General features: G+C 41.0%; 1 protein-coding gene across 3 annotated transcripts in view; it reads right to left on the bottom strand.

Moving 5' to 3' along the window:
• Positions 1–14,736, bottom strand: part of LOC142216493 (neuronal acetylcholine receptor subunit alpha-7-like) — a 170,533-nt gene that overhangs the window by 113,695 nt on the left and 42,102 nt on the right. For 2 of the 3 annotated variants that reach the window (XM_075284375.1, XM_075284381.1), the window contains one exon: positions 2,632–2,741. In XM_075284375.1, the coding sequence (XP_075140476.1) occupies positions 2,632–2,741 (110 nt within the window). Of the gene's footprint in view, positions 1–2,631; positions 2,742–14,302; positions 14,348–14,736 lie in introns of those variants that run through there. The other variant, XM_075284368.1, reaches the window with a different exon arrangement.

Raw genomic sequence — 14,736 nt, 5'->3', positions numbered from 1 at the left:
TACACAAGCTTCCCATCATTTCCATCCCTCCCTCCTTTCTTTTATGCTGCTGACCAACTGCTATTTTTGACATTAAAAGGTTCATTTTCTCCTTTCTGAGGGTGGTAGTATATGAATCATATATCCTCTTCACCTGTCTCACTCCAGTGTACTAGAGGACAGGGTTAAAAAGTTTATAATGCACGGACAGTCAGCCATACGAGGAAATCAGAAAGGAGATGAAAGAAGTTTAATCAGTCTTAGTGTGATGAGGATGACATGTGTGATTCCCTGACTTATAGGCCTGGTCACAGCTATGATCACTGTGAGTTATGTCAGTGGATGACACTTATATTTCTGAAATGTTCCAGACAAGACTAATATACTGTGTTATACCGTGTCCAGGACCTGAGGGGATTCAGGGATTCTCCCTTTGGTGTCTGCTGAAATTCTGGGTCATGCACTGCCATCTCAGACCCTACAAAAGGTGCCACCAGAATACACACCTTTGTTAAGATGGTATGGCTACTCTTTGTATAACCTAAGCCTACTATGCAACTCCTTTCCTTTCCTTTAATCCTTTAATAGTCCCACCATGGGAAAATTTAGTATGTTACAACAGCATGGATAATACAGTAATATATTACAAGAAAGAACACGTACTAGCTCACAGCAGATAGAAAAGATACTATGAGTCATAGCAACTAAAAAGAAAAGAAAGACTCAGGATCATTTAGTTCTCTGTGTGGAGTGATCTTCGCTTAGCCTGATATTGATTATACAGCCTGACTGCGGTTGGGAGGAAGGATTTCCAATAGCGCTTCTTCTCACACTTGGGATGAAGCTGTCACTGAAAGTACTGCCCAGTGCTGTCATGGTCTCATACGTGGGGTGGGATTTGTTCTCCTGCATGGAGGTCACCACGGACAGTATCCTTCTGTCACCCACCACCTGTACTGGGTCCAGGGGGCTCCCCAGGACAGAGCTGGCCCTTCTAACCAGTCTGTCAAGTCTATTTCTGTCCCTGGCTGGTATGCTACTCCCCCAGCAGGCCACTCTGAAGAAGATGGCTCCCAGATGTTCATAATTGTCTTATACAGTAACAAAGCAATCAGAGACTGTTTTAAAGGGAGGATATAATAGAACGCTTTATCATTTTGCTCTAGATGTAAGCATTTGGCGCTCATTTTCGGAGCTGACATAGTTGATGGATGTGGTATGCTCCTGGAGGTGGAATATGATTAGAAACATCATTTTGCTATATAAAAAGCATTTTGTGTTAAAAGCCTGCAGTTCTGAATGTGATTATTTACTACTATTCATCTTCACAGCTTGTATAAGGAATGTAAATGCATCTGATTCAATTCCATCAATTTAACTTGCTCCTAGACATACAATAAAGTAATACCACAACAGAGAGATAGAATTGTGGAGCATAAAAACATGTAATAGATAAGAAATAGACATAAACATTTTTCAAAACTATAATAAATATATATTAAAAATGCAAAGGTTATGGCTAGCTCCGCATGGTATCATTGATATTAACCTAGAAGAGCTCTTCGCAGGGTGATTTGTGAATGCTAACGGGTGGTAAAAGTTGGCATGGCCAAGGGGCCATACAGTGGCTCAGTGGTTAGCACTGCAGCCCTGCAGTGCTGGAGTCCTGGTGTTCAAATCCCGCCAAGGGCAACAAACCATCTGCAAGGAGTTTGTATGTTCTCCCCGTGTTTGCATGGATTTCCATCCCATATTCCAAAGACATACTGGTAGGGAAAAATGTACATTGTGAGCTCTATGTGGTGGGGCTCACAATCTACATAAAAAAAAAACTAGGAGTGGCCTTTTCAATGAGGGTGCCTTGTATAAAAGTACACAGCTAAATATACTCAGACCATATATACTGTAACAATAATGGTGCATACTCAATGCATTGAATACCGGTCATTGGGAGCCTGAAAACTAGAAGACTCCCAGGAAAGCCGGGTGAGTTGAAATGTCACAGTGGATTAGCTTCTGTGGACTAATCCATTGTGATACACAAGAGCAGCAAAGTGACTGAGATTTAGGCAAATGTCATTTACACCCTGAGCAAAAAACTGCAGCAGAAATGGTCACCTATGCTGTTCATTAGCACAATTATGACAGAAATGTATGCCTATGTGCTAGCGTAGATTTTCGCCTAAGTGCATGGACCTGTGGATGATACACCTGATTCATAACAAAGTATTAAGTAAATTGTCGTGACCTAATATGCTAAATTGTTAGCATGACCAGTCAATGGCCTTGGGAAACAAACCGATGATATCACTTACAGCTGTCACATTCGGGGTAGAACTTCCAGTGGCGGTTTTACTGTGCACAATGGAACAGACAGAGGAGGCAGACGACAGAGCGCCAGGGGCAGGTGAGCGTGATTGTTGTTTCACCTTCCCTGACCTCCTCTGGGATTGCTGAAATTTTTGGACAACCCCTTTAAGATAACTCTCACTGTTGATAACTCTCATTGAGGGGTTTCCAGAGAAGATGAAACCTGTCATCCTTTCACTCTCATAGACCATACAGACAGGGATTTGTTCATGAAACAACTCAGATTAATGCAGATTTATTTTATCCTTATTGATAAGACTGCCATGCCAGAAGATACTTTACCTGTTGTATAGCAGAATATCAGGAACCCAGATTTGATCAGCGGGAAAACGTAGGGTTTGTACTCCAGGGTACTCTGCTTGGTCCCATGTCAAATAATAGTCATTCCAGTACTGTTGAACAAAGAAGATAGAAATGGTCACTTCTATGTATTGCTTAGACATTTGTTCTTTGTCATTGACCTATTGATTGCTAACTCATGTTGCTCTTATTTCTAGCAAGAAAATCCAACTGTCTAAATTTTTATTGAGATTAATGAAACTGAAAAACTGCTGTCTTTGTTTCACATTGCAACCAATCACAGCACAGCTTTCATTTCATATTGTACTCTTAAAAAATGAAAAGGCAACAAAAATGTATTTTCAAAGGGGTTTTCCCATCTCCGTTTCTCAGCAGTCTGCCTCTGTCTATTGTTCTCAATTCCTGTATTCTTCCACAAGCTGGGGAGAGGGTTTTGACTATTTCATGACCAGAACACTATAAAGTACCTCTGCAGATAGAGAAATTGTCTTTCCCATCAGAGATTGTTTATTATTAGAGATGAGCGAGTAGTATTTGATCAAATACCTTCCCGCCATAGTTATCAGTGTAAGCGGCTGAACACCAAGGGGTTAAGCGCATCGAATATTCGATGCGTTTAACCCCTTGGTGCTCGGCCGCTTACACAGATACCTATGGCGGGGAGGTATTCGATCGAATACTACTCACTGATCTCTATTTATTATGATTACTAGATATCTAATATAAATACAGATCAAATAATATGCACAATAAATATATATTATATTACACAGGTTTGTATAGAAGACTGACACAGAGAACGGACTTATACTAAACTCAATTCACCACTGTCTGAGCCTTTATCAGCAAACTGCAATTAACTGAACTGATTATCCTGACCACCAAAATGTACATAAAAATAGCAAGAGAACTCAGTCCCCCCAGAGAGCAATGAGTCATCACTCCAACCTGTCTTATCATATAGAACCCATAACATTGTGTAAATAATGAGAGAAATGGCAAACTAAGCAGAATTTCTTAATCTATTTAGGAAATCTCTTGAGCAAACAGTATAGATAGGATCCTTAAGATGGGAATACCCCTTGGGGGTGAGGTGGGAGGTTCTCATTCTAGAGATAAGTGCCTTCCCAGAGGAGGAATCCACATCTATTAGATATTTATAACATATCTTGTGAATATGTCATAAGTGTTTTTTATGTGAAAACCCATTCAGATCTGAGTGAAAATTTTCCACTTTTTTTATGTTATTTTTTCAACATTACTAGATAGCTAACCAAAATAACCTTTGTAAATTTAAGAAAATTGTCTATACTATTTCCTTCGTTCTTTTTTCGCTTTTTCCTAACATTAAAGATTTTATCGGACCATAACATACTTGAGACAACCATTAACTTCAACATAAACAAGCATTAAACAGAGACCAAATCAGCATCTCCCAGCAGGTTAATCACTATTAATGCTTGCAGTGAATGTATTTGGCTACACTTTATAGAACAAATTGCCTATGATATTAAAGAGTTTGTGGAAAATGGTATTACTGAATCCCATCATCAGCTTTAGTGGTTAATTCATTGACTCCCACTAAATGACAGAATGCTTAAATAGCCTTAGTAATTAAAGATGTAATAGTTCCCATATACATATCCTGCATAAATGGATTGTGTTCTTTAGAAGCATGTCTTACTCGCTATAATAAAGGTATGTTCATAGGAGTGTGCCGAAAGGACTATCACCATTAAATCGTGATGTATAGGTGTTTTTGTATTCTTCTTTCAGAGTCTTTTCTTTTTTTCCTACGTCAGTAACGGCTATCGTCAGTCATATTGAAGTAAATTTACAAGGTTTGGCGCCTCCAAAACCCCAGTAGTCTGTGGCGCCCAGAAGCTGCTCAATTTTGTAGCTAATTATCCCTAAAACAGTGCACCCATTGCCCACCATTATCTGGGGAGGGAGGGGAAGGGTATCCATGTACTACACGGGTGCATTTGGTCTCCTTTTTGCACAGAGCCATAATAGCCTCTACTGTACCTCTGTAAGTGTTCGGTTGCAAACAGAGGTATTCTGAGTTGTTCCTATTGTTTGTATTAGACTCTACGGGCCACAATCCTGACATCATCAGCATTTTCTGAACAGGCCCTATCAAGATAGGAGTGGGGATTAAGATGTTAAGATGCAAACTGTGCAGCCAAGAAGTTATCACCACTTGTTGCAAAGTGAGAAGGATGGAATCTAGAAATCTTGATATATCATTCCAGTAGATGGCGACATGTCTAGGTCAAGATTTCAGCACTGTTCAGCTTTACATGTCCCAGTGCTTGGGAGAACATTGTCTACTGGAATGACAGCAAGGGGTGCACACAGGACCTTTACATGGACAGTTTGTCTGATTGGAAGAAGTTTTCCATTCTGTAATGCAAGTGAAATTAGATATAACACCGCATGCCTAGGGTAGTAGAAAACAGTGTCAACACAAACCATCAGAAGGTGTTTGCATAACATTGGCCTATGAGCAAGATGTCCAGCTACAAATGTTTCATTGACCTTATAACACCACTGTCAAATGTTATCAGGACAGCAATGAATACTGGAATGGAGGTCTATTCTCTTCAGTGATGAGTCAAACTTTTGTCTTGGATGCCTTAGTAGCTGGAAGTTTGTCTGGAGAACATATGGGCAACGCCATGAAAAGACCTTCACAAGGGAAAGTCAGGATCAGGGGATAATCATACTCATTAGGGAGAGTGTGCAACTACACAGGCATACGGAGACTTACAAGCTATTTCTGCTCCGCTAGGGATTATGGGTAAAAAATATGCAAATCTGTTCTCCAGGATGAAATTAGGAGAACAGTGCCTCTGTTTGCTGCCCTCTACGGGCAGCCCCCTTAACATCATGCATGACTAACATAATGCGGGGATTATTGCCAAACTAGTATTTCTATTCCAAAAGGAACAGATTCCCAGCTATGGACAGCGCTGTTTCGATCTGTTGGATCTCCTCAGCATAGTGTAGGGATTAGAGATGAGTGAACGGCATTCGATCGAATTGATATTTGATCGAATATCAGGCCACTCGAGGTATTCGATTACAATCGAATAACACAAGGCAAACACACTAAAAATTTGTATCCCCTCCGACCTTCCCTGGTGCTTTTTGTGCACCAATAACTGCGCTGGGGAGGTGGGACAGGAACTATGACAACGGAGGCATGGAAAAAAAATCGGAAAAAGTAATTGGCTGGCTAAATCAGGTGACTTCCACTTTATACGAATGGTCGATTTCAGATTCAGGTCATATGAGACTGTGAACTACGTGACTGTGAGACAGGGATAGATGTACTGGCAGGGTTAGCTAGGGATTACCTTTATTTAGGTGGGAATGTTACTGATACAGCTCTTTGGGGCTCTATCTCGTCGGGACCCCTGTCAGCTTGCGATATGCAGGAGCTGACTTTTTCCCATAGGAATGCATTGACCAGCGTTGGTGCATCTCTGGTGTAGCAGAGCTCAGCGCACACTCAGCTCTGCCACATCTCTGGTGTGGCAGAGCTCAGCGCACACTCAGCTCTGCTACATCTCAGGTGTAGCAGAGCTCAGCTCACACTCAGCTATGCTACATCTCCGGCAGAACCAGCGTTGATTGGCCGAATGCTGTACTCTGTATGGCAGTCGGCCAATCAACGCTGGTCAATGCATTCCTATGGGAAAAAGTCATCTCCCACATATCGCAAGCTGACAGGGATCCCGACGAGATACTTGTACTCGTACAAGGTACTTGGGCATGTTAGATGCCCCCAGGCATGCTTCCCCTGCTGTCCCAGTTGCATTGCAGGGTGTTGCCATCATTTCCTGGGGTGTCATAATGGACTTGGTGACTCTCCTGAGTCGAAGTGTGGCTTCCCCTGAAACTAAGCATTTTTCCCCATAGACTATAATGGGGTTCGATATTCGTACGAATAGTTGAATATTGAGGTGCTATTCAAAACGAATATCGAATCTCGAATATTTCACTGTTCGCTCATCTCTAGTAGGGATACTAGTTTGGCAGAGTGAGAGACTATAGACCAGGATCACGGGCTAATCATACTTTAATAAATTTAAATACCTTTTATCCACACAACACGAGTACACAAAATTTCTATAAATATTGTTGTGTCCAGACCTGACTCAAATAGTACATTAAATAGTTAAATACCCCTTATCCAAAGGACACAGAGTATATAAGTGTCCATGAATAGTATTATATACAGACCAAGCTCAGACAAACCAACAGAGACACCATAGAGCTACCACATATATATCAAATGGTTAAAGCTATATATATGTACCTGTAGTCATGTTCCTGTAGTAATGGCCAGCTAACCACCCAAGAGAAAAATGTATGACATGTAGCAAGGACCAACCCTACGCGTTTCGCCACATAGATGGCTTCTTCAGGAGGAATTTAAATTTATTAATCTACTGTGATTTCCATAACATATATTCTTCCACATATCACTGAGTTGATATTGATGAATATTTGTAGACCTTTGAGCACCAATATTTACATATATTAGTGTACCTGTACCATTATTATTACTATTCAGCTTGGCGCTCATGTCTTTTTCTTATGTGTGTATTATGTGTACTTTCGGCTAGATCCATCTGCCCTGCTGTATTTTTGATTTTAGTCGTAATATTGTTACCAGGTATTTAATAAATATTTGATATTTTTATATATATTTCGAATCTGTGTTTTGGCTCGTTCTTTTTCCGAGTTTATTGAAGGGAGTGAACCTCATTGACTTCTGGGCTTGTGCTCACCGACCCACAAGTGGCAGTATAGGCGTAAACTCCCTAGTCATCCTCACTACAGCAGCTAAGGAATATATTGATACTGTCCTCACTAAATATCTGTAATACTACTGTAACATCTCTGCCTGTTCGGGCCTCTGCGCCACCCTCTGCTCGCGTGCTGCGGCGCAGGAGGCGTGTGCAGTTTGATCTGCTTAAAGTTTTTAGTTGCACTGTGTGAACATGTCTCTAGTTCTGTAATTGGATTTGCACCACACCCGTCTTCTGCCCTTGTTCCCTCTGTCCATTCAGTGGTTTGATTTTGTCTTGCCTGTGATTGACAGCTTTCCTTCCTATCAGGTTCAGGGCGGGTTCTTCCTCCCCTATTTAGTCTTGGCTCACAGTCACACTGGTGCCGGCTATTTCCCTTGCTTTCTGGTATCTCTTGCTGTTTTATTACTTGTATTCTAATCCTTGACCTCTGGCTTCCCTACTGATTATTCTTTTGGACCCTGATTTGGCACTGCATCGCTCTACTGTTACCGAACCCTGGCTAGCTGACCTCCCTTTTTTGTTGTTCGTCTTGTCTGCGTTTTGTGTTTCACGTATTCAGGGAGGGACTGTCTTCGTGGTTGTCGCCTATTACCTAGAATAGGGTCTGGCAATAGGAAGGGAAAGTTGGGGGCTTCAGCTTAGGGCTCACTGTCACTTGTGCCCCTCCCTCCAGGGTTCGCCAGCAGCTTCTGGGGAATTATCATCTGGCTATTCCCTAACAACTACACTGCCTTAGTATGTTGGAGTTTTGAATATGGGGGAATGGAGTGGGTGACCTTTTGCTATACAAGACTGAACCATGTTACACATTACTCTTTGGTATATCAGCCCAGATTCTAGTGGGATCTCTCTACTCCCTTTTTCTATCTACTGATTGACATTTGAAAAGGGACTCTTGCTTGCTGTCCTATCTGTTTTAAATGGGAGGGGGGGCATAATGCCTTATTTTGCCCTTTAGAAATGAAAGCTATGTTTTAGCTTGTTATCACTAGAAAGGAGGGGTACCCTTTGTGATTTTTGTATAAGTTTTGGTACTACCAACCCAGTGTATACAAGTATAAAAGGTGACACTATTACTGTGTGGTGCATTACTACCATTTGCAGGACAACTAATGTTTTGGGCACAATATATGGCACTATAGGGACAAGAAGAAGGGTATCTATCACTGTATGGTAGAAATTAATATTGGTCTTTGTACAGTGGCAGTAACAGTATGGTGGTATTATTAAAGGAGGTGTCCGTCCTGAAAGCCATTTATGGTCTTTCTTAAGGATAGCCCATAAATCATCTGATTAGTTAGGTGCGACAGCTGACCTCCCCCCTCCCCCTCCACAAACTATTTCCAGTGCCTGTTCTATATGCTAAACAAGGCCAGCAACAGAGAGCTCCGTCCTCTGTATAGCACATTGAAGTCAGTGGGCAGTGAAGGTGCTTATTAGTTGTAATGGGGGGCTATTAGTTATAAATGGGGACTATTATTTAAAAAGGGGAACTATTTATAAAAAAGAAGTATTACTGAAAAAGGGGGAAAATTATTGAGAAGGGGTGCTATTTATAAGTAAGGGATCATTATTTATATTATTGATAAGGGTTCAGTTAAGGAATTATACTATGTGGGGGCCATTATAATGTTTGTGGGTCGGGTATGTCTAAGTGGTGGTAATGCGTGCGTGTGGGGTTGGAGGTACTATGAAATCTTTGCACCGCGCCCATGTGCTAAAACGGCCCTGGTTGTACCATTATATATATATATATATATATATATATATATATATATATATACCTTTTCCTATTACATGTACATATTCCATACTTATATAGGAAGGGAGAAGTGGGAAAGGGGGCATCAAAATTTAGCTTGGGCTCAGTCTGTCCTAGTCTGATAGTCATGCAGACATATTGTAAAGGAGGGATTTGGCATGTTTACTCGTCTGTGCATAATATTTAGTATCAAATAATTATAGAAGAATTATTTCATGGACAAATAGACAGCTGCTATTGGATATACCTCTATGATGTGTTCAAACTGTATTTCCACAGTCACAGCTATGGTTCATATATAAGATCTACATTGAAATTATAATAGGACTTGATAGCGCAGAAGATTAGGTACAGCCTGAAATAACTTCCTCATGATGTAAGCTCTCAGCATGAATCCTCTGAGTTTCTGAATGCTTACAGAGATATCATAAATGCGCCATGAGGTTTTTCCCATAGTCAGGGAATGTTTGCAATAATTTAGAGCTTCCTTAATGACCCCAAGGCTTGTATTCTTCTCCTATGGTAGGCACATTATACACAGTATTGAGTCAACAACTCCTTGTGTGTAATATACCTCTAAGTTAGGGGGCGTTCACACTACCGTCAGTGTCCGACAGGTAGTGTCCGCTGCTAGTGTCCGTTCAAAATCTCGCACAGACATTAGGAGTGGACAATAGCTGTGTCCGTGACATTTTTCAGAAAAAAACCTACATGTCGGGTTTTTCTGTCCGCTTGAAAAGTCGGACATCTTTACAAACGGACAGTTAAGGACAGGCACAGAGTGCAAAAGAACGCACCCGATCACCATTTAAATGAATGAAAAGTGTCACGGACACAGTCAGTGTCCAATGCTAATGTCCGTGCGAGATTTTGAACGGACACTAGCAGCGGACACTACCTGTCGGACAATGACGGTAGTGTGAACGCTCCCTTATAGACACAGAAATTGTGCAGCAATAGGGTGGCATGGCTGCTGCATGGGAATATTATGTGAAAACGTTTAACTGGGTCCATATATCTTCCCTTTAGATCCATTGTTAGGTTTTGTAGCTATAGAGGAACTTTTTTTTCTTTTAAAGCATTCCTCCAGTTATAAATAACTTTTCCTGAATGAATAGTGCAGGTGAAAATAAGAATCCTTGCAATATATCTTATTAAATAAGTATGTTTTCTTCTCCCCTGTCATACAAAAGTTACTTTCTATGCTAGAAAAGGCACTCAAATAAATGCTGCTGCTATACTCTGCTACTCTGAGCTCTTTAGATACTGCTAGGTTTGTAGATAAAAGGCTACCTGTACACAGAATGTGACAATAAATCAATTAACCAGCCAGCAGCAGCCTCCTACTCCCCCTCTCTTCTCCATAGAGCTCTGTGTATGAGGCTAAATACAGAAAAGAATATTATATAAACAAGCAGTCAGATTGAAGATAAGGAGTAGGAGAGCAGCTTAATCTATTCCTACAATACACCATAATAATACGATAGATGTCAGGTATTTAAATATGGTTACCGCTCAGCTCCATAGCTGCCAGGCCTTCACTGTGTTATACAGACGCCTAGTGCTAGTATCCTATTGCTCTATGCAGTCTGTGATAGAACTGCTGGCATTTTGCAACGCATTAGCATTGTCATGCATTGCATTACTGATCAGACCTCCTGGGGTTCAAGACCTCTGGAGGGTTTAATTATAGTAAAAAAAAAATTCACATCACATATCACCTAGAACACATATAAAAATTAAAAATAATGCAAAACACATACAGATTAGGTATCTCTGTGTCCATAAATGCCTTGCCTACAAGCATATAAAAATATTTTCCCATTTATCAGTAGTCGTATTTGCCATATAAACCCTTTTTGGCTTAAACTTTTAGCTGCTTATGACCATATACCTGTATACCTACAGGTCTACTTTGACCTTATTGCTCCAGGCACTATGCCCACCATTCTATGAGAAACTACCAAAGCTTATTTAAGGGGGTGTCTTAAGGCCCATTCACATGGAGAAAAATGGTGAAGAATTTGGTGTGGAATTTCAGCGCTGAAAAAAAAGTCTCCCATTGACTTTAATGGGTTCCTTTTTCTGCTAGAACTTCAAAAATTGTAAGGCTGACTACCCCTATACCAAATTCATATAGCACAAACCGAAACATAGAGGTGCTGTCATACTGTGCTCTCAGCCACATACGTTTACCACTATTTGCCTGGGTACACATGTTCTTTTCCATTAGAAGCAATGTAAGTAGATGTGTAACCAGCAATTAATGGTAAATGTATGTGTGAGGTAACACCTGCAGTTGGAGACATACTATGTACCTGGATGCTGCATCTAGTCCCCAGCCGATAGTACCTTCCCTTTTCTGTAAGTGAAACATGGATTAATTTCAGCTAATTCCTTGCTGTGTGGTAACAGGAATTAATAGGTGTCAAAATTATACCAAAGTGACAGCACTGTTTCTTTGGGGACTAGATATGGCTATAGCTTCATCTGGGTACACAGTGGGTCACCACCTGGAAAGAAACAACCTTAGGCTAAGGCCCCACGGGCCGTAATCTCAGCGCTAAAGCGCTGTGGAAAGAACCGCTGCGTGAACCCACTGCAGTTCTTTCTGCAGCGCTTTTAAGAGAAAGTTCACAGAGTTTTCCTCTGCCGACTTTCTCTTAACATTATATCTACGGGAATGCCGCCGGCGTTTCTGTAGATATAATTGACATGCTGCTATTTGCAAAGCTGCAACGGCTTTGCAAATTGCAGCGTGTCCGCACTGCGTTTTTTTCCGCAAAGTGGGCATGGTATTCACATGAATCCCATCCCTTTTGCTTGCACTGTAAAATGCCGCGATTTTTCCAGCAGTGTCCCCGCTGCGGGCAAATCGTGGCGTTTATGTCCCATGGGGCCTTAGGGTGCATTCACATGGAGGAAAATGGCGCTGAATTTGGTGTGGAATCTGCGTCAGATTCAGCGCTGAAAAAAAAGAACCAAATTCCTCACCATTTTCCTCCGTGTGCACTGACCCTAAGGCTGAGGCCCCACATTGCAGAAATGCAGCTTTTTTGTTGTTGCAGATTTTGCTTCGTTCTTCTGAACCAATGCCAGGAGTGAATTGAGCAGAATGGAGACATATAAGAAGGTTCCTAGATATTTCCCATTCCTTTTGTAGCCATTCTTGACTTTGGCTCAAAAAATTGCTGCAAAAATCTGCACCCAATATGCTGCGTTTCCACAACATGGGGCCTCAGCCTTAGGGGAGCAGCATACAACCAGCGACATACTGTCCTGCACTGTAATTGATATGGGGCAGTATGTCGCTGGGAGGTAGGGACTCCTAGTATCATAGGTAACTATACTGCCAGGAGTCCTGCTCTCAGCATGAAGTTCATGCCGGTAAATCAGGCTGATATACAGACCATGTTTCACATTTCACTCTCTCCTCTAATTGGTGGGCAGAGAGCAGCCAGAGAAAGGGGAACATCCTGAGAGAACTGAAGGGACGCTCCCCTGCTGCAGGTCCGGTCTGCCGTGCCAGGGAGATATGCCACGCATGCCAAAAGTGGCACATGTTCCAGGGGTTGCTGACCCCTGCACTAAACTATGGGTCCTACAGACCTATTTCTCTCCTCAATATAGATTAAAATGACTTACTAAAATATTAGCAAATAGATTAAATAATGTTATTTTAGATCTTATTCACCTGGATTAGATGAACTTTAAGCCTGGTAAATCCAACTCTGATAACCTTAGGGTGCTTTCACATCACGTTTTGTAGGTCCGCCTGACTGACATGTTTTTACAACTGTTTACTTTATAAAAACGTGTCAGTCAGCGGGACCCATTGCCTCGAATAATTTATCTTCAGCCCCCCTCTGGGGTTTTTTATATACGGGCACCAGGTAATTTTTTTTCTTCTTGTAGATACCACTAAGGCATTTGACTCTGTAGAATTGCCCTTCCTCCTCCAGGCTCTGAAGTGTTTTGGGTTTTGGGAACTGATTATTACATGGATTACACTTCTTTATCAATCCCATAGAGCAGCACTTTCTTTAAACATTAGTTGGGGGCAGGGCTCATTCCGCTCCTTTGAATCTCTGAGCACAATAACCACAGGTAGTGAGCCTCCTGTCCGAAATATTGGGTAAACCTGTCCTGTCCATGCCTGAAATGTATCCTGTTGGTTTCCCAGATGAAGAAATATGACCACATCATTCACAAATCTTTTTACGGGAATTTTCATTTTTAGCCAAAAAGATAATTGCCTTACGGATGATTCCCCATCCATCCTCTCTGTCATTGTGGAGAAAAGTAGTTAACTCTATCTTACTGTAATGGGCAGCATGGTGGCTCAGTGGTTAACACTGTAGCCTTTCCACGCTGGTGTCTTAGGCTCGTTGGAATCCTGTAACAACATTTGCAAGGAGTTTTGTATGATTTCCCTATGTTTGCATGGGTTTCCTCCCACACTCCAAAGACATACTGATGGAGAATTTAGATTGTGAGCCCTATATGAGACAATGTCTGTAAAAACACTGCAGAATATTATGACGCTATACAAGTAAATACAATAAATAATACCGTACAATTAAATGTTGTACAAGGGCAGAGGTTGCCCCCACAAAACTCCAAAAAGTCTGGGGTCTCTGTAGTAATTCACCATTGACTTTGTATACTAACCTGTATGGCTCTTAGAGCATCTATTGCTTAGATGGGGATGCTACAGGGGTTGCCCACAACCTATGCCTGAACTTACTCTTGTGATATCTGCCTCACACTTTGTTTCTGATACGGTATTTGTGACCTAGTTTTAATTGTTTGTTTTTAGTTTTACTCGTAGTGTACATTGTACAGTCTATCGCTTGAGAGCACACTGTTATTTCCTTTGTACTACTTTCCTGTATTGTATAATATTTTATAATTTTTTTTCAATTAAATGAGTTAAAAAAATGTTTTTGATTTGTACTGTAATTTTCTAATTCACTAGTAAGATATAATTATCCTCTTAAATAAATCCTGGAAAGTAATTTACTGCATTAAAGACAAGCTAATTCCATGTAAGTACGGTACTTACAATCTGTAGCCACGCATTTGTAATCAGAACTTGGTTCTTTTCATCCTGCAAGAGAAAGAAGAAATCACTGCCATGCTGATTATAATAGAACGCTGGAAATGTCAATGACGTCTCTTAACCCTTTCCAGAAATGCAATGACTTTACTGTGATTTTGCCAAGTTCAAAGTTATGTAATATGTAAAAAATAAGTTATGATAGTAAAGTTACTTCCATTGTGTAACCAGTATAATGGGTCTTTTGTAACATCTTTGAGGTTAAGGCCCCAGGGGACGTCCCACAGCAGTAAAGCAGGAAAAACCTTGTAGGGAACGCATTGCGGTTCTTCCTGCAGCGCTTTAAACAGAAATTTCACAGAGTTTTCCACCATGGACTTTCTGTTCCAATTATATCTAAGGGAAAACCGCCGACGTTTCCTGTCTTTGGCACACAAAAA

The sequence above is a fragment of the Leptodactylus fuscus genome, chromosome 1 (assembly GCF_031893055.1).
Source record: "Leptodactylus fuscus isolate aLepFus1 chromosome 1, aLepFus1.hap2, whole genome shotgun sequence".
NCBI lineage: Eukaryota > Metazoa > Chordata > Amphibia > Anura > Leptodactylidae > Leptodactylus > Leptodactylus fuscus.
Note: the sequence above shows the minus strand (reverse complement) of the source record. Positions and strands in the feature narration are given on the sequence as shown.